Here is a 21043-nt window from a genome sequence, read left to right on the forward strand (position 1 = left end):
TTTCTATGTTTTGACCACTTATGTCCATATACACGTATGTGTATATTCTTGAACCAGTAAGATTACAGAGGAAATAGCAAGAGATGTGTACCAAGAAAGAGTGATTCCAATGTAAATCCCTCCACTTACCCTGTGTGATCTTGGGCAAGTTATTCAACCTCTCTGTGCTTTAATTTCCTCCTCTATGAAATGGGGATAGTAATGGTATCTACCTCAAAGAATTGTGGCTAAAGTTAAATGACATAATGTATATAGAAGGTTTAATAGCAAAATATGGCCCAGAAGAAGGACTACCTCAATACTGGTTGTTATTATTATTGTTGTTGCTCTTGTTGTTCTCATAACTCTGTTTTTAGCAAATGATTGCTCCTCCCTTCTGACTTTCTGATTTCTCATTTAGGCCAGTAAGGTGAAATCCCTTTTCAAAACCTATAAAGTAAAAGAACTGTCTTGATAAGCTGGTCCTCAAACAGACATTCTGTTCCCAGAAGGTAGCCGTTTGTACGGTCTCTGTCCGTTTGTGTCTGACCCTTAACATCCGCAGGCCAGGCTTCCCAGTCTTTTGCACCAAAGTCAAATATGTGGGGTTATGAAATTTAATTCGTAGGGGCACCTGGGTGGCTGTCGGTTAAGCGTCCGACTTTGGCTCGGGTCATGATCTCAAGGTCAGTGATTCGAGCCCCGCATCGGGCTCTGGGCTGACAGCTCAGAGCCTGGAGCCTGTTTCGGATTCTGTGTCTCCCTCTCTCTCTGACCCTCCCCCGTTCATGCTCTGTCTCTCTCTGTCTCAAAAATAAATAAACATTAAAAAAAAAATTAAAAAAAAAAAAAGAAATTTAATTCCTAAATGAACAAAAAGCTTGTCTGAATTATAAATGAATAAAGTAAAAGCACCTCTGACCAGTCTGCCCACGTCACACTGCTGAATATCCTGACAGGATGGAAAAGTAACTTCTTGCCACCAGTTTACAGTTCACACAGTCCTTTCAAATCCTCGGTGTCCTCATTAGCGACCGAGGTGTTGATAGTTTTGACATGGGAATTTCAGAGGAGGTACAGGACTTGACACGGGTCATGGAACCATGACGTAGGGCCTCAGAGGCTGGATGCCAGGTTCCTTCCTGTGGAGCATAGATAGGGCTTCCTCATGAGCTCCTTCCAGGAGGAAGCTGACCACACCCATCACAGCGCCCCCTGCCAGGACACCACTGTCCCCTACAGTTGCAAGAGGAGTGGAATCTCCTGCCTTCCTAAAATAAAAGATCCAATGACTTTTTCATAACGTTGGACCAACCTTTGCCTACTCTCCTTTTGTTTTTTCTGTGCAGTGCTTTCTGGAAGATTAGAGGTCTCTGTTAACTTTGTGTAGCCCCGTAGCTAAAGCTTTGATTTAGGAAAATCAGCCGCAGGAACAAATATTGGCTTCAGAATCAGACAGACGCGCCTTCAGATTCCTCTCTGGCAGGGTTAACTGTATGATTTGGCTTAAATTATTTGCCTCTGTGAGCCTCAATGTCCTCATCTGTACCTCGCTGGGTTATGGAAGAAACTGAATCTGATATTATATGTAAAGCACTTCCTAGAGTGCGGGCACGGAGCAGGTCACCCATAATGTTATTCTCCTTTCTGTCTTCCTGGTTTGATCTCTTGAGACCACTTTGACCTTAGGCTCTAATAGCCCAGCAGGGGTTGCCTGGCTGTGAGCTACAGCTATATAGTTCACTCACTACATGAGGAGAATCGGTGCAAAGCTCCCACATGTAATTTTGAATAGTCGTTGAAATGTTTGCCCTCTGGAAAGTGAGGTTTGAAAGTTTGTGTCAGTCACAAGAACTTTGGCAAGATGATAAAATCTAATGGAATTTAAGTGCAAAACAAATTCTCTTTTGAATTAAGGAATCTCTTTTAGTCCCACATTCATGTTAAGACTGTATTATGAAGTGGTAAACAGTATTAGTTTATTTGACAAAGATTTCTTGAGGACCTATGTGCTAAGCACTGTTCTAGGAGGTGGATACACAGAAGTGAACAAAACAACGTCTTGTCCGCTAACTGGTGTAGTTATTACAGACGTAGCAGGCACGGGGCACCATGCTAACACTTGATAAATATTTCTTTTCTTTTTTTTTTTTTTTAAGTAAACTCCACTGCCAACTTGGGGCTTGAACTCACAACCCTGAGATCAAGAGTCACATGCTGGGTCTTGAACTCACAACCCTGAGATCAAGAGTCACATGCTCTACCGACCGAGCCAGCCAGGCACCCGTCTTACTTATTTCTTACTCCATCACCCCAACAAACCAAGAAGTTAGAGATTTGTATCCACCTTTTACAGGCAAGGGAACCGAGCCTCTGACTGGTAAACAGCCAGCCACCCATAGAGCCGGGAACCCAGGTCTACCAGTTGCTAAAATCCTTCCTCTTTACTGTATCAAGTGGCCTGTCCTCAGGAGATCTGTGTCCTCTTACCAAGCCCTTCTACTACAAAATGTAGTAGTTCCCTTAAAGAAGCCTCACCTTTGCTGATCAGATGCTCACCTGTGTTCCCTTTGCTTTGTGTCACAGTGGACTGCATGGACCCCACGTGTTCAGGCCGGGGTGTCTGCGTGAGAGGCGAGTGCCACTGTTCCGTGGGATGGGGAGGCACCAACTGTGAGACGCCCAGAGCCACGTGCTTGGACCAGTGTTCAGGCCACGGAACCTTCTTCCCAGACACCGGCCTTTGCAGCTGTGACCCAAGCTGGACCGGACACGACTGTTCCATTGGTGAGTGTGGGGAGAAGGGCACAGCGTGGCTGGAGGAAGGGGCTTTCCGCTGTAACATGTTCACGGTTCGTGCCCTATTCTCTGTCAGTGTTAGTGGTCTGACCCTATTCTCTGTCATGTATTAGTGGGGTGACCCACATCTCTGCGTGCTTTTCTTCTTTCCCTGAACTCCATCCTTCGGCACCCGTACTTTTAGATGGGCAGAGGATTCAGAAACTAATCTTCATATCACTTAAACCCAGAGTCAAACCCTTGCCCTGTAACCATGTGAATTACAGTAATAGATTGAAATCTCATCTCCCATGTTATGGTGGTCATCCCTAGAGGCAGGGCCATGGGGAACAGCATGCCTGGTGAGATCTGCAGGGATGGGGCTTTAAAGGACTCAGGTCCCAGCTGCCGAACCCTTTAGTTTCACCCGTTCTTCAGAATGAAGTCTGAACTCAGTGTAGTATTTAAGGTTTTCTGTGACCTAGTCCCTACCTGCCATTGTGGCCAGATCCCCTGCTAGCCCGTAAGTTCCATGAAGATAACAAACATGTCTATTCACCCTACATGCCCAGGACTCAGCACAGGCCTGGCTCACTACAGCTGCTCAATAAATATTGATGAATGGATAATGAATGCATGATTAAATGTGTTTTTGGTTTTACTGTTTGGTTCATATACACAGGGTTTATACATCTAACCTCCAAAGGATAATTCTATTGGCACCCTTCTGTCTGTAAGCACTTTATGATTTTTTAGACCCTTGGGGTGCCTGGGTGGCTCAATCAATTAAGCATAGACCCTCTCAAAATGATGATTAAATGGCAATTTGTGAATTACCTAGCACAGTTTTGGTACATGGCAGGTGTGTTCACTTTTAATATCTCATTTAAACAGTGGACACATGGGGCGCCTGGGTGGCTCAGTCAGTGGAGTGTCTGACTCTTGATTTCAGCTCAGGTCATTATCTCATGATTCGTGAGTTCAAGCCCTGCTTCAGGCTCCACGCTGTCAGAGGAGGGACTCTCTCTCTCTCTCCCTCTCTCTCTGCCCCTCCCCTGCTCACTCTCTCTGTCTCAAAAATAAAGAAACTTTAAAAAATAAACAGTGGACACGTGAAAACCCCTTGAGAAAGGTATCATCGCCCCTGTGTGACTGATTTACAGAATCCTTTACTCAATGAATACTTTTGGACACCTACTGTGTACTAGGGACTCTTCTAATCAGAGATATAAAGAGATAAGAAAGTCCCCATCTTTGTCACACTTGCATTGAAGGACGAAGGGAGTGGAGACGACAAAGAAACAAATGAAGAGAAATAAACTGATGGAGAAGCTCAGGCACAGAAAATTTTTAAGTAATCCTACCCAAGGACACACAGCTAAAAAGTGGCAGCATCTCTAGCTATGGTTTTTGTTTTTGTTTTTGTTTTTGTTTTTGTTTTTGTTTTTGTTTTTGTTTTTTTACCTAAATCGCTTTCTCTACCACACCACACTGTTTAAACAACGGGAAGCCCAAATGAGCTTATCATGTTGTGTGTTAGCAGTCCCCTTTGTGATCAGGAAAGATGGTTGAGGACCTTTGGCAACAATGAGATCCGTGCAGCCTTTGTGCCTCTGGAATACTTTGAACTACCTTGCCCCCTTGAATGGAGAATTGATGTTCAGTATGCAGTCTAAACTGGACTTTTTATCCTCGTTTGCAAAGCTCGTGTTAAGACGTGATTGCAAACGCAGATGCGCAGGGTCTTAGGAATAATTCTTTTTATATAGCTCTGTTTATAGCGATATAATAAATGGTCCTCTCAAAGCTACACTGGGTTGTATTGTTTGTTATGTGGCCACAGAGCTAATTTATGATAGGTATATAAGTGTCCATGCATTGTTAATCCCTGATGAAACGCCACAGCCTTTCACAGAGGTAGGTGTAACTTTGAGTGAGATCACTAAGTATTCTTCAGTTGGTCCCATAAAAGGAGACAGCAGACCCACTGGAAGGGACTTTACATAGAATCATGAGAGTTTGTATTCCTCCATCGTGTGTACATAGCTCCCCATAACTGGTGTCAGTTGTGTGTGGCCTCTTGCGCACGGTCAGAGGAGTGATGAGAAGCATCCCTGATCCCAGCAAACCTTGGTCCAAACGCTGACCCCCCTACGTACTAGTTCTAGCTTCGGGCAAGTTCCTTCACCTCCCTACGCTGTAAAATGGAGGTGGTTAACAGGACCTACCTTCTGGGGTTACTATTTGGAAAATTATTATGTGGTGAATTGTTTAAGATGTTATTAAAAACTCACTTATCATGCTACTCACCTCGTAATATGGGCTCAGTAAATGTTAGCTGCTATTACAATTATGATTAAAACAGCCATTGATGAGAGCCCTCGATATTAATGAAGACATTTGATAGAGGCAAGAAGAAATATGCCCTTTCAGAAATGTGGATTATAGTTTGTAAATCTCTAACCTGCAGCTGACTGAAACAGTGTCACGACTGCCACCAGGCCAGGAATTTCAAAGATGGCTTCAAAATTACCGTCTCCCCTGGCGATAGCAAATAACAATTTGTGTTTGCCGAGTACTTCACAGCATACAGAGATATTTCTCTGTCTCTGTCTCTCTCTCTCACACACACACACACACACACACACACACGCGCGCGCGCACGCGCACACACACACACACACACACACACACACAGGACAACAGCCCCGTAGGCAGGGTGGCCAGCTATGACATCATCCCCATTCTCAGCTTGAGGCTTAGGGGGTTGCAGACTTGCCTAAGGCACTCTGGTGCCCTATGAGGCTGGCAGCCCAAGTTCAGCCTGGGAGCCTAGGCCCAGCCCGCTTCCTGGTATTCTGTGCTGCCTCTCCACAGGCCACTGTTCCTCCTCAGCGGTCACATCCCCTCCAGAAACCAGTCTGAAGTCTAGTGGAAGCACTTTGAAGGTGGTTTTCTCTCTTGCAACCCTGCTTTGTATAAGCAGTACCTGCCTGAGCTCAGTCCTGGCTCTGCCATGTGCTAACTGGATGACCTTGGCAAGGTACTGGCTTTTCTTGACTTCAGCTTCCTTATCTGAAAATGGGATAATAACAGTGTCTACCTCAAAGGTTAGGTGACCATTAAATTATACAATGTGTGCACGCACATAGAAGAGTGCCTAGATAGAGTGAGCACTTGGTATCTTTCTCCTACCTCCCTTCCAAGGGCACTTGCACTGAGTGGAAGCTGTTTGAAAGCTGTTGAGTGTTGGCCATGAAGTAAAGCAAGAGATGCCTTATTGACTGGGTGGTGCTGGAGCTGAGGGACCGCCTCTGTGCTAGGGGAATTAGCTCCATGGTGGTGGGACAGGCACTGGACTTTCAGAAAATCTGCTCCCCGCTAGTACGATGGCTGCAGCAAGTTGCAGTTAGTTTCCTTCAAGGTGTTGCAGGACTCTTTACCACAGTATGTGGGATTCATTGTCTTGCTCCCTCTAAGAACGAAGAGGTGGACACAAAATGAGCATCGCATCAGCAAAATTGTATTAGAGTATAAGATCAGGAAGAAAGAATAGTAGGAAAGGTCTCTTTACAGAGGGGGGACGTTAGGATGTGAATGCCTGTGACAGTAGGCAAGGGTCCTTGTCATAAGGTTTTGGTCAGCCTTCCCCTACCCCCTGTTCCCTCTCAGGTCCCACCCTTATTGGCCTAATAGCTCTAGGTGCTGGGTGGTCCATTCCTGATTGGCTCAGTTCCACTCTATGAGTGGTGGCCTAAGGCCATGCTAGGGTCTTTTGTCAAATTCCTGTGGGAAGCCTGAGGGGGAATGGGGGAGATCTGTTACATTCTTAAGAGGAACCTTGTGCTTGAGGAAGTTTGCTGTGGTCAGACACTCCCAGCATTATTCCAAAAGAGATGTTTTTCCCCACCCAGGAATCTCAGGTCCTAATGTTCCCCTCTGGGCCTACTGAATTCTGTCTTCTTCTATCATAAAGGTAAAATCACCTGCAGGATTGTTGTAAGGATTGTTGTAAGGATTCAGTGACAAAGTGTAGGTATGGTGGTCGGCACGGTGCCTGGCCCAAGTCAGACACCTGTCGAGAGGCAGCTCTCCTCGTATGGTGTTATTTGCCCCTGGTACGGCCAGGCTGGCACAGATACTGCCCAGAGCCTTCCCATCGGGAACCGCAGGCCTGCAGCCCGTCCTAAGTGCTCCTCATAGCGTCGGCACGAACTACGGGTTGTGAAGTTGGCAGAAATCACCAAATGGCCCTCATAGGAAGGAAGAGATGTCTCACTGGGCCAGAGAACGAGACTTAATGAAAGCATCTGAAATCGACACGCCCCGCACTCCACGACCAGCCTGTGATGAAATGTGAGCCGACAAAGTTCCCCAGCACTTTGGTTACTGTTTGTGGAAACAGTGAAGTCCGATTTTACACAAGTATTTACTCAGGCCCCTGAGTTCCCAGTAGCTTGGCTTCCAGCCTCATCTCAGAAATTCCTCCCCAAATCTTGCCTCATTCAAGTGATCTTCCTTCCTGACAAACAGTGTAAGATAATTGTTGGGACGAATGCCTGTGGCCTACCCCTCAGCACACCTGTGTCCTCAACTCCGAGCACAGCAGGACTTGGCTTCTCTGGTCTCTGGGGGATGGTGGTAGTGGTGATGGTGATGGTGATTGCCAGTGCTGTGGTTTAACAGAGGGTTAAAGAGCTGGGAGGATGAAGTGACTTGTCCAGAGTAAATCAGTTTAGCAGTGGCAGAGTGTGAATTAAAGCTAAGTCCTCAGCTCTTGCCTCAAGCCCCCCCCCCCCTTTCCATCCAAAGGTGTTTCCTTATCAGTGATCTTATCTTTTTTCCTGATAAGCCACAGGATGGAGCATCACTTAAAGAGCCACCCATTTCTTAGGGCTTACCATGTACCAAACCAACTGAACTAAGTGTATTACAACCATTATCTTAATTAAGGTTCTACAAACCCCTGTGGAAGAAAGTATTACTAGTTCCATTTTCCAGGTAAGGAAACTGAAGCTCAGAAAAGTTCAATTCCTTGCCAGTTTCCCCCCACCGGTGAGTGGCAGAGTCCAGATTCACACCGGATATGGCTCTAGGGCCTCTGCCAAGCTCTGTGGCATACTGAGCAATGTATTATCATCAAGCCTTTCTCTTGCCAAGCGTGATCTCCATGAGGTCAGGGTTTGCCAGTATCCCTAGTGCAGGGCCTGTCTTGGGTTAGGTTCTCTATGATTCCTCGATGACTTACCCAGTGGCACATCAAAGAAAAGGCTATTGGCTCTGCCCAGGAAGATCCCAGCACACTACCGGTCTAATCTGTTCTCTCAGGACCCTCCTCCCCACCCCAGTGTGCCCCCACACCGCCATACACACACACACACACACACACACACACACACACACGCATGCACTAAGGGCTAAAACCAAATCCCTGGGCTCCTTCTTTGTCTATTTCCAGACCTAGCTCATGTTAGTTTCGTGTGCCGTGCCGGCCGGCCCGGAACCCCTCCTGGACAGGAGGGGTCACCTCCTTCAGGCCATCTTCCCCAGGGAGCAGCCACGCTGGGCTGGATGCCTCATCAGCTTTTGCATAAAATGGGCCCACTCAGCAGCCTTGCTGAGCAGAATGACTCTCCCACCTCCCCCATATGCTTTAGCTGGCTTTTCATCCTCTTGGCTTTGAGCTGCCTTAGAAAAGGGAAGGAATTTAACCTCTCTGAGACCGTCCTTACAATTGGAAGAGTCTACCTTTCTTTCAGAGCCTCAGGACTTCTAAAGAGGATTTCAAGCTCTGTGACATTTTCCAGGATACCATTTCAAATGTGGTCACTTAGACTCATCGTTTGCCCCTCTGTTGGCTCTCCCTCGGGTCTTTCTTCCCCTCCACCCCAGCCCAGTAGCCTCCGTCCTCAGCTTCATAAATTCATTCATCATTTCCACTGCTCTGTGAGCCCTCTCCAATCTTATCTTCCATAAATGACTTTTATTTGAGAGGGTCCTCTCACTGCATTTTATCCCTTTGGGTTGCTGGCTCATAGAAGCGATACATGGCAGAGATTCTGCCTGTGAAATGCCCATGCTGGTGGTTTATGATTCTTATCATCTCACTGCAATTGAGTTTCATGGAAGAACAGGTAGAGATCTTTTAGAGATTCTGTGGTACAGGTTTGGAGGTAGCATATGCGGTCAGAAAGAATTGCATGGGATTTAGAGTGGGACCAAGCTAGAGCTTTAAGACTGAGCTTATCCAAAGAATATGGCTAATGGTACCTGCTTTGCAGGGTTGTTTTTTAAATTAGCTTTAATGCATATGTATAATATGCCTAGCATGGTGCTGGCACTCAGTAAGCACTCAATAAATAGTGTGTTTTTAAAATGCATGATTAAATCTAAATTATCCAAATAGTCCCTTAGACTCTTGCAAATTTAAGTCTGAGGACAGTTTATATAGTGAAGGTTTAGAGCCAGACCTGGATTTGAGTCTATGTAGCCTTGAACAACTTTGCTTTCTCTCAGAGGCTCAGTTTCCTTGTGGTTTCTGACTCTTTACCACCAGCTGCCATCACTGGTCATTGAGTCCAGATGAAGTTATTAATGTGCTGACATATTTATCCCCAAACAACAGCACAAGGGCCAAACAGCATTAGCATCAGCTTCCATAATGAGCTTTCTGAGCTCAATTCCAGAGTGGAATACAGCCTCACAGAGAGAGCATCCCAGAACAGCTCCAGATCTGCACCTGCCCCTGACAGGCACAGATATCCACCTCATTCACTTATGACCCTTTTAGGCCTCCCTGTGTGCTGGGCGCTGTTCTGGGCACCCAGGATCAGGGAACCTCACCCACTCGGGAAGTGACACCTAGTTAAGTGGTGTGATAAGAGCTCTGACTGAGGTATGTGCATGGGGTTTGGGAGCACAAGGGCAGGAGCAGTGAGCTCAGCCAGAAGATGGTGGGGCCAGAAGCTGAGACAGTCTTTCCCAGGGAGGAGACTTGTGAGCCAGAACATGAGAGGGGCAGGGGAAGTGCAGGCAGATGGAACAGCATGTGCGAAGTACACAGATATGTAGGAGTGGCCTCTGGAAAATCTTTTCTCTGACCGGAGACTCAGAGCTCTGGGGCGGTGGAGCGGGGCGGGGGGGGGGGGGGGGGCGGTTAGTTGGGCCAGAAAGGTAGGCAGGGTCCAAACCTGGGGTCTACTGAATGCCTTGCTGCAAATCTCGGATTAAAAAAATTTCCAATGCACAGTGAAGATTTCTCTCTCAGACTCCATGTCAGGGCTCGCTCTTTAGCTCTCTCAGCCCACCCTGGCCTAGGTTCCTTCGCTTAGGGTGGACCTTTTAGAATTCAAACTCAGATCCTCTGAGCTGCCAGTTGCCTCTCTATTACTCTCTTCCCCTACCAAAAAGACAAGCTAACCACGAAGCATAGTTAACAACAAATATGACTGGAAAGATAGGGAACAGAGACGCTCTGTTATCAAATTATGTCACAGTTGACAGCAAAATAAGCCCAGTGTTTAAAAAATAATAATAATAAGTCGAAAGTAGTAACAGGGTTAAAAAATTAAAGCTCTAAATATAGCATTTGCATTAGTGCTAAATTTTGAAAATGGTAATTCAATTTTATTTACGAGGCAAATATAATTACATTTAAATTTGAGGGAACAGAATTTGATTCTTATTAATGACAGAAAGACTGAGTGAGATGCTTTAATGCCAGAGAAATTGTCTTCTGTTCATGGATGGGAGAGAAAATTACATTCAGCGCGGAGCATTCTCCCCGCTACAGGTCTCGTGTGTATAGCCGGAATTGTTCTCTCTCTGAGAAGCATTAGCTTCTCAGCCCAGAAAGCACAGCACCGACATCCAATTAAACATCAAAAGGAAATGATCAGGCCGGGCTATTTCTGTATAGGTATGTTACAGGAAGAGGAACCCGAGGTTAGAATTTCAGCCGAGGAATAATATCCATTGAGACTTGACATTTCCTGTACCCCTTCCCAACAGCAAGTGGTAGCCTGAAATCAAAGTTCAGAATAATAAATATCTGAGAGATTGACACTGAGGCAGAGAAGGAAGAGAAGGCGTTGGAAGGAAGCAGAGAAGAGCCCACCAGTTGTCTGGGAAGTAGCATGCAGTTTCAGACACAATGAGATGGTCAGTTCCTAACATTTAATCAAAGACTGGGAAATTGGGCCCAGACAGGCGTAGTACTAAATAGTGCCAGAGCTAAAGGTTGATAAACCAGGAGCTGGCAGCTTTGTAATTTAGTAGAATTTCCCCTGACAGCCCCAGAACATTTTCTATCAGAATTGGAGCTCTTCAGTATGTAAATATAAGCCCTCCTGAAACTGGGCTTCAGAATCAGGTTTCTGTTTGGACGCCCAAGCCGATGGCTTGTATACAATCTCCGGTTGTCTTCCTGAATCAAACCACTGGTATATAACTTGTAATTTTAAAATAATAACTGCTCTCTGAATGGAGATTTTATTTACGTTTTACAGAGCTTCTTCATGTATATGCTTCATGATTTATTCAGACAACAAATAAGAATCTTGTGACACTGCAGATGGTATTGTTCCCAGGGAATCAGGGTTCAGAGAGCCTGGGGGACTTGCCCAGAGACACTCTGGGAAAACAAGGATTCAAATCCAGCCATCTCGGACTTCAGAGCCCATATTTATCCTCTACATAACTGTGCCATTGGCCATTTCCAAGGTTTATGCTGATCCCGTTGATGACTCAGGTATGAGGTTCACAAGGTATCAGTTCATTGGATACCAGTGCCAAGAACCATGTAAACTGGCAATACTACAAGGGTTCGAGGAAAAGAGTCATTGCTTTCAGCCGGGGTGATCAGGGGGCTTCTTGGAGGATAGCAGGATTTAAGGTGGGTGATGGAGGTGGGTTTGAGTTGGCAGAGATAGAAGGAAGAGACAAGCACCTTGCAGCATCCCGTTGTAGAAGTCAGAGATGTGCAACATGCACAAAGATGCGACAGCACATGGCATTTCCAGGGAAGACCTGTAGTTTGGAGTGGCTTTGCTTAGGATATTGGTGGCAGTAGTGAGAGGGAGAAGAGGTGAGCGAAGTTAGCAGGCATCCAGTCGTGAATGGCCTCGGAAGAGTTTAGGTTTTATCTGTCGGTGGGAGCCACTGAAAAGTTTTAAGCAGAGGTGTGACATGTGAGGTTTGATTTTGGAAAGCATACTCTAACACTGGCATGCAGTTGGAGGCGCCAGGAGGACATCTAGGTGGATATGTCCAGGAGCCAGTTAGACAGGTGGGCACCTGATCGGGTGGAGAGATGGGCCTTTCATAAAGTATAGCAGGGCCGGGGGTCTCTGGGAAGAGGAGCGAACATCACTGCCTCTTCAGTTCATCCAGTTGGGCCCTTTTGTGGGGTGTAGGTAGTGTTCCAGCCCTGGGCAAAACCCCACATCCTGGGCATGTTCTGTGGCTTCTGTGCTCACCAGCCCTTTCCTGCCTTGTTATCCTTCTGCAAAGTCAGACCCTATTAGGAGGCCTCCCTCAAGCTCAGTTTGAACTCCTCCAATCAGGACACCTGATACCCTCCAATTAAGATGAATGGCAGTGGCTTACTACTTCCTGTGATGGGTGCTTCATGAAGCTTGAAATTCTGGTCCTGGGGGAATAGGTGTGGAGCGTGCTATGCACCAACATCCTGGAATCTACTTTCCTGCTTGGTTTGAAAGCTTCCCAAGCTCCTCCGGTGAGGTGAAAGGCCATGTGGTTTCCAAGGCTCATTAGCTTTCCTCCAACTAGATCTGTGGGATGGAGCAGTGGCTGGGAGCAGCGCTGACCCTCTGGTGATAGAGCTGGAAGTTGAAAAGCATGGGAGAGTGGCTTGGGTTTGACCTCAATGTCAAGGGGACACTAATTACTGTAAGGAAGTCAAAGGCTCCTTTCCTGTACCTTCCTCCCCTTCTGGCTGCTTCTTGAAACCTGCACTGAGACTAAAAGGCCATCTTCCCAATTTAGTGAGAAAAGGAAGGGGGGGGGGTGCTACATCGAAACCCTTTTGTTCAAAATATAGAGATATCTGTCTACGGGAAAGAAAGGTACCTTGTAATTACCCTACTGTGTGCTGGGCATGGTGGTAGCCTCGTGCTCCTTTACACATATGGGTAGACTTCAGTTCCTTGAGCCTAGAGATAATTTAATATAATTTCTGAATCCCCAGCCTCTAGGAGTATCTGGCACATAGTAGGTGCTCAGTATGTTTTTAAATCAAGTTCAGGATTCTGGCAGCTAGGTACCATTATTGTCATTTCCTAAATGACAAAGAGAAGGCTCAGAGGGGTGCTACATTTGTTTCCCACAGCTGGGAAGTAGCAGAGGAGGCCCTTATACTAGCTTCTGTGAATCCCAGCCTCTGTTCTGTGCAAAATGGTAGAACCTTGACGCAGTCAGAAGATACATTTCCTGTGTAAGACTCACTGGGGAATGTAGAGATCAATCTGGTGCCGGGAGGGCTCTCTGGAGGCAAGACAGACTAATTACCCTGATAAAGAAAGGTTCGTGTCAAGTGCTTTGGGAAGGCAGGAGGTGAAACTCTTGCCAGATGGAACACTAGAAGGAGGCTTCAGAGAGGAGGAGCCAGAACTCAAAGCCAATGTAGAGTTGAACGTTTGAAGATTGAGGTAAAAGGGGAACCCAGACCACAGAAACAGCTTGTACAGAGGCACAGAGGAGGGGCCACAGTGTGTGGTAAGGCCCGGCTGCCATTTGTCTAGCTGGCCCCTTATGTGACTATTTCCTAAGCCAGCCATTAAGTTCTTGCTCAAACACTGACACGCATGTCCCTGTGGGACGACAGACAAGGCACACCTCTCTTCCGGCCCTTCATTTTCCTGTCTACAGAATGGCTAGAGCATCTCTGAAGTGTCTTCTTATGCTCTCATCACAAAAACTGGTCCTCTAAGTTTTTCTCCTTGTTTCCTCTCTTACCCCTAAACCCACCTGAGGGAAATGCCCTGGTCAGAAGCAGGCCACTTCCTGCCCAGCTCCAACACCCTCCTTCTCCATCATTTTCCCCTAGTCCCATGGTCCTTCACCTCCAGCTGTTCTCCTTCATCACTCACAGCTCCCTTGTCTCTACCTCTGTCCATATCCACCTTGCAAAACCCAGGCCCATCCCAGCCACTCACCATCCCTCAGCTTACAGCCTGCTTCTGAGCACTGGAAGCCAAACCACCTCATGCTCATGATCTTTAGCCTCTCCCGGGCCCTTCCAGCTGCATCCTTCTTATACTTTGGGAGTTATTGCTCTTGTTCCCCGAAAGGGCTCTTTAAATGTCCACCTCTATCCGTCAGCAGAGATTCCGACCTCACTGAGAACATTGAAGCCATTGGTGAAGTGCTTTACCGTTATCCTGGCCTGTCCCTTAAACAGGTCCTGGCCTACATATCCCTCCCCAGAAGATGAGGTGCCCACAAAGAGCTGTCCCTCAGATTATGCTCCAAATCTAGTCCTCTCTAGCTGCTCAGAGGTGCCTCGGTTGTTCACATCATCCCCTTGCTCTCCCCAGAATCATTAAACTCTCCCTTCTCCTGGATCTTTCTAGCACATAAACATGATATAGTTGCCATACAGTGTTTACTCTATAAAAGATGTGTATGATACTAGGCACATTGTAAGGTGTCCATTTAAGCCTCACAGATGAACCTGAGATATTAGTGTATAAGCCCTATTTTGCAGAAGAGAAAGCTGAGGCACAGAAAGGTGAAGTGACTTGTCCAAGTCACACAATTGGATGGCTGGATGCATGGATGATAGCTGGATGGATGGATGTATGGATGGATGGATGGATGAGTGATGGATAGATGGATGATGGATGAGCGGACGTATGGATGGATAGATGGATGGACAGATGTATGTATGTATGGATGGATGGATGGATGGATGGATGAACTGACAGGCTGATGGCCTAGTGACTGGATAGATGATTAGATAATTGGGTGGATTGTATAGATGGATGGACAGATGGGCATATGGAAGGTGAACAAACAGATAGACAAACAAAAGGAAAAGTACTTCATATGGTAAACACTGGGTCAGGGTGAGGAAGGAGACTCTGACTGATCTCAGAGATCCTGTATTCTAGCTGGGGCAATGATCTAATATGTAACTAACAGTCATTGAAATGTGTCATGTTACAACTGAGGTTTCACCTCAACTTGGTCACACAAGTCACAGGCCGAAGAGCTGTGTTAATCATAGCCACCTGTCATTCTAGCTAAGTTACCTTAATCCCTCCAAGCTGTTTCCCCAGCCATGATACAGTAATGAAAATACCATTGCAGGGCCATTGTGAGGATTTAATGAGATATTATTTGTGGGCCACCGGCAAGGCTTCTACATTTTCTCCTTATTTCTGCTTCAATAGCGTGGCTTAGACTTAACGTGTACCAGAATTTCAGAGAAATTCCTGAGCTGTGCACTAATTCCGAAGAGCTAGTGATAAAACAGAAAATCCTAGCAGGTATCATTTAAAATTATTTAACCCTCTATTAAAATTTCTTAAGGGCATTCTAAGAACCTCAAGGCCTAAGCAAAATAGAACAATTTTCCCTATTATCCCTTTTAGTGCTAAATACGGACTTATTAAAGGACTTTCCAGGAGGTCACATGGGGCCAAGACTCTGTTTCACCTGCCTCTGTTCCTTGCTCAGCAGGAAAGCCCACAGATCCTTGGGCGGCGACCCTTGCATTCCTCACTTGTGGCAATTTTGAGCATCTTTCCAAGTCGCAGAAATTTTATGAGAAAAATATATGTAAGTCTGTCCCTTTAGGGGAACGCCACAGCTTCCCGTACCAGCTATTTTAATGAACAGGATTGTAAAATAAGTCCAGACAAATTAAAACATAGCTGTGCTAGGTCCCAGGCTTCATCCAGGCTCGTATAGGGATTAACATTTAATGAGAGGAGCCTGGAGCAGCTTTTTCCCTTATGTATACACTTTGGGGCACAATTAACCAGTAGCCAAACCTGCTATCTTTCCCTACTCTTTTCACTTCTTCCTCATGTGCCTACTCACTTCCACGTCATGGAAGGAGAATGGGTATGACATGGGAAGCAGTAGGAAGAAAGGTGTGCATGAGAGTGTAAGGACTGAGGCCCTTTAAGATTACAGAGTTCTCAGTCAGAGATTGCAGCTGAGTTTCTAAGAAAGTTAGGCACAAAGGGGACTGAGCCCCTGTGCAAATATATCTAACTAAATAACTCTTGTACAATATGACCCTGAGACAGAGTCAAGCCCAAGTAATTTAACACCTCTTCCGTGAAGTTTTGGTTTTTTGGGGTTTTTTGGGTTTTTTTTATTCATCTGTTTTTTCAACAAATATTTGTTGAAATCTCATGTTGTGCCATGCCTGGTGCTCGCTGCGGGGGAACCAAGATGAGAAAAAGCTAAAGCCTGCCATTAGGTGAGCTGTTGGTCTGGAGAAAAGACAGGCATGTACAGGGGTGAGGCAAGGCAGAGGTGCAGAAGGGAAGAGCTATAGGCACGGCTTTCCCTCAGAGAAGAGCTAATGTGTTCTTGGGCCTGGCCTGGTTCATCTCCAAGATCCTGTACGCTTCAGTCAAGAACTTTACAGGCTTAGAATCAAAATTGTAAGACAGCTTGGGATTTTCATGTGATTTCAAGAGGAAGCCAAGGCTGTAAATACAAACGGCTTCTTCCTGGGTTTCAATGGTATTGGCCAATGGTGCCATGCAAGGTAACTAGACAAAGCATACCTAAATTTTGAGGCTGATCACTACAAAGCTAATATTTTGCTCTTCAAGAAGATGCTCCTCTTCAAGAAGTACAGCTCTGATGACACAAGAGGTCTTCAGTCCTCATCAATGAGTTGTGTTCATAGCACAGCTTACCCAGGGCCTTCCACATGCACCCTTTTCTTCCATTATCACCACTCAACCAGTGGGGGACCATTATTACTCTCCTCATTTGGGGAGTGCAGAAGTATGACCCAGATTAAATAATTCTCTGAGGACTCTACAAGGACCCAAGGAAGCTGGGGAGTCAGAATCGGAGCCCAAGTCTACCCTACGGATTGTGTTCTCCATAGTACTTCAAAGGATTCCTCTCAGATCCCAGCCCCTCCAGCTATCAGCCAGAAAGCTCTGATGTGTATCAGGTGAAGGTCAACAGGAACTTATCAAATGCTCACTTGTATTGGATATGTCACAGAGTCAGAATTCACATCCGATGCTCTGACGTCAGTCCAGTGCATATGCTACTACACATCATTTTCTTTCTCACAAAAGTACGTGTGAGCACAATTTATTATACCCTGACTACGTGCCAGACGCTATGCTAGAAGTTTTACTTCTGCACATGTGAACTCGTGTAACTGATATCAGTTATGTCTGTCTGCCATGCTAGAATGTCAACTCCTTGAGGTCAGGAAAGAACCATGCCTGGCACGGTCACCATCAGATCCCATTGCTGTAGGATCGGCACGTAGTGGGCACACGAGAGAGGAGACAAGTGAGAGCAGTTCCTACACCACCCCTGTCCAGTGGTTAGTGGCATCCCTGGCTTACAAGCAAGGAAACTGGGATTGGAGAGGAGCCATGACCCACATTTCACAGAATCCCACTTACATCACATAAAGGATAGATGAGCTGTCAAAGCACATTCTTCAGTGCCATCCTATTTGGTTTCCAGCAACCACTCTAGGAAGTTATATCTGTTTTCATGTCAAAGCAAAAATCAAGAAGGAAAACGAAAGCAGTTCCTTTTATATCAAGGACAAAAAAAAAAAAAAAAACAGAGAGAGAGAGAGAAACATAAGAAAAATCACAACAGGACCTACAACTTGAGACCAAATGATAAAGTAGCATCTCTGGTTTCTGCTGCCATCAGGAGTCAGTGAGTCTCCCACGCAGGCGGAGAGGCCATCTGCAGAGGGGAACCTGAACACTGACGGGCTGTGTTCCCATCAGTTAGCATCCCATAAACATCAAGGTCACCCTGTTCAGGCCCCTTGCATTAAGACGTGTAAGAGCCCACAACCCAGCTTGTAAAAGGCTGATGGAGAGGGGCCCAACCACCAGGCAACCTCAGCTTCATGCCAGGAGGGCGTGTCTGGTGTAAAATGGTGAGGAAATGCTGCATTTGGATGGGCAGCCCAGCAGTCTCCAGATGACAAAAGTGAGACTGAGTGTCTGGGAAATTCTGCGGAGGGGATCTCATTTCATTTCACATATATCCAGGGGCTGACTTGGATGTAACAAAAGATAAGCAACAGGGCCAGGAAAGGAGACAGACCCGCTGGAAGAACCAGGAGGTTCCTGCAGAGGAGAGCCTGCCTCTTTGCTGATCAGTTTCCTTAATCTTAAAATGTCTGTCTTGCATATTGCCCTGAGGATTGTCAAAACAAGGAAGAAGCACCAGGAGAACCGCATGACCTTGTAGAATTCGCTCATACTGTCTGGGTCTCAGTAGCCTCACCTCTAAGAAAGATAGTAGCTGGGTGTTCTGACAGCATTGTTGTCGAGGTTAAATGAGAAATTGCATATGAAGAGTGCTTTGTAAACTCTAAAACCTGATATAAGTGTTAGTTATTAAGCCAAAAATGGCTCTCCCACACATTACCTCATTTGATCTAACACCACGTCCCTGTGAGATGGTGAAATGGGAATTTTTTTATGCCTGTGTCACAGACATAGAAAGCGAGGCTCAATGAATTTCATAACCTGCAACCTGCAGATCACCCAGGCAATAAGTGACAAAACAAGAGTGGACCCCAAATCTATCTGATCCTAAAATTCATGGTTTTTTATTTACTGTGTATAAGCAAGAAGGTGCAGCAGTAACAGCTGTAGATTATTTGGATACCCTTTGGATTCCAACATCAGTTTGTGCTTTGTCTGGATTGTGATCTCCCAGAGGATGGAGATTATGTCTAGTTTTTCTCCGTATTCCTGACACAGCCACAGTCTTCAGCGCATAGTAGGCATGCATGCAGTACTATCTGAAGAATGAATGATCAGTGTGAATTTATTGATACATACTATGTATCAGGCACCCTCCGAAGGGATGCTGTCACCACCCCCATTTTACAGAAGAAGAAAGCGAAACTCAGCAATGGAATAGGTAGCCTGAGGTCACATAACTGGCAGAACATATATTTAGAATCCCATCTGATTCTAAGTCTTATTTATTTATTTATATATGTATATATGTTTATGTGTATATATATATATATATACACACATACACATATACGTGTGTGTGTATATATATACATAATGCTTATTTACTTTTTGACAGGCAGAGAGAGACAGAACGCAAGCAGGGGAGGGGCAGAGAGAGAGAGAGAGAGGGAGACACAGAATCTGAAGCAGGCTCCAGGCTCCGAGCTGTCAGCACAGAGCCCGACGCGAGGCTGAAACTCACAGACCACACAATCGTGACCTGAGCCGAAGTTGACACGCTTAACTGATTAAGCCACCCATGTGCCCCTTGTATTTAGTTCTTAAACATTGTAGCCATTGCATTGTAGGTTGATATGAAAGGTCTAAGCCTCTGCGATCTAATTTTGATTTAGCTCCTTTTTCAAAAATAGCTAGACTCTTAGTAGCTTCTAAACCAGAATACAGCTTGGAAGATTCCAAGCTGTCGTGGGCAAATGCAGCGTGACACAGTGCCAGTTAATTTAGTTGGAAAAAGAATAAAAGCGTTGGGATTTTCATTTGAAGACCGTGGGGCCTCGAGGCCCAGACTCCAGGCAGGGTCTCCGTCACAGTGCTGGCAGACAGCATCAGTGGCCACAGCTGCTCAACCAGTTTCCTAAAACCTGTTTCCGAGACTTCACAACCTCTGCCTGTGTAACTGTGAGGCTGCCACTGGCCCCCAGCCGAAGCGGCTTGTGAATCGGGCCGTGTGTGTTTCGTGCCGACTCACAGGCCTTTTGCGAAGGGCTGGGCAACCCCTCTCTGGCTGTGAGATGGTCCCCCAACTCTTTGCTTTGGATCAGAAGGGCCACTGAGGTGGTGCTTGGAGTGGGAGTGACAGGGCAGTGTGTGGAGCATGGAGCACAGGTGGCAGAAGCACAGAGCCACCCCCTAGAAAACACGCCAGGGTGCGGGGCACTGGCCTCCCTTTCACCCCACCTCGATCGCAGTCAAGGCCAGAATGAAATGCAGACCCCAGGCCCCCTGCACGTGCCCAAGCCAGATCCACGAGCACTTCACTTGGCGATGGGGGACTCGTCCTCAGTTTGTTTCACACATAACCAGTTTTTAATTAAATTTGACTTTTCCTCACATCTGTTTGGAAGGCCCGTCCCCGTTGGAGGTGGCAAGCACAAGAGCAGGGACAGGCTGGCAATAGGGGAAAGCAAACAGAGCAGAGCCCTCCAATCCGCCCTATTTTGGTAGGGAAACGGGTCAGGACAGGCTTTTGCCCGGAGAATTGTTCTCATCTGAGGGTCATACTGTTCAGGGAGATTCGACTCCCGAGCCTCACAGGAGACGGGGTGGGTAGCCAAGTGTGACCCTTGTTCCCAACAATGACCGGCTCAAAACGTGTTTTGTTTTTCTCCCCTCCCTCCCCTTCCGCTCTCCCCCGTCTCCCCTCCCTCCCCCTCCGCCCTCCTCCCCCCTCCTCCCCCCCTCCGCCCTCCTACCCCCCTCCCCCCTCCTCCTCCCCACAGAGATCTGTGCTGCCGACTGTGGCGGCCACGGAGTCTGCGTGGGGGGCACCTGCCGCTGCGAGGAAGGCTGGATGGGGGCGGCCTGCGACCAGCGGGCCTGCCACCCGCGCTGTGCGGAGCACGGGACGTGCCGCGACGGCAAGTGCGAGTGCAGCCCCGGCTGGAACGGCGAACACTGCACCATCGGTATGGCGGGCCCAGGCCCGGGACCTGCTGCGGGACCTGCTGCGGGTGGCACGCTGCCTCTGTCCGCATGTGGGAGCTGGGCAAAACGTCCTTTCATCTGGCGACATTATGGTTGGCCTTTCCCAGCATCAGTTGGACTTAAGCTCACAACTGGCCATCTTTAACCTTTTCCCTCCCAGTCTGCATTTCCCAGATGTCTGTTAGCTGGTTCCCGTGCCTCGCTATTTACCCTTCCTGGGCCGGACGCGGTAGGGCTCTGTATTAAGAAGCCGGGAGTCAGGAATAAGGCACATGACTACTACCACTTAGCAGCTAGCTGTGGGCTGTCCCAGTGCCTCTTTGAGCCTCAGTTTGCTCACCTATAAAATGGGGATCATACTGCACATAAAGAGCATAGCACAGGCTGGC

The 21043-nt window shown here is 46.9% G+C and overlaps 1 protein-coding gene across 9 annotated transcripts in view; it reads left to right on the forward strand.

The window, feature by feature from the left end:
• Window positions 1-21043, forward strand: part of TENM4 (teneurin transmembrane protein 4) — a 744941-nt gene that overhangs the window by 600218 nt on the left and 123680 nt on the right. For all 9 annotated transcript variants that reach the window (XM_023238928.2, XM_045038070.1, XM_045038066.1 and 6 more), the window contains 2 exons: window positions 2566-2766; window positions 20450-20635. In XM_023238928.2, coding sequence (XP_023094696.2) covers window positions 2566-2766; window positions 20450-20635 — 387 coding nt within the window. The remainder of the gene's footprint in view (window positions 1-2565; window positions 2767-20449; window positions 20636-21043) is intronic.

The sequence above is a fragment of the Felis catus genome, chromosome D1 (assembly GCF_018350175.1).
Source record: "Felis catus isolate Fca126 chromosome D1, F.catus_Fca126_mat1.0, whole genome shotgun sequence".
NCBI lineage: Eukaryota > Metazoa > Chordata > Mammalia > Carnivora > Felidae > Felis > Felis catus.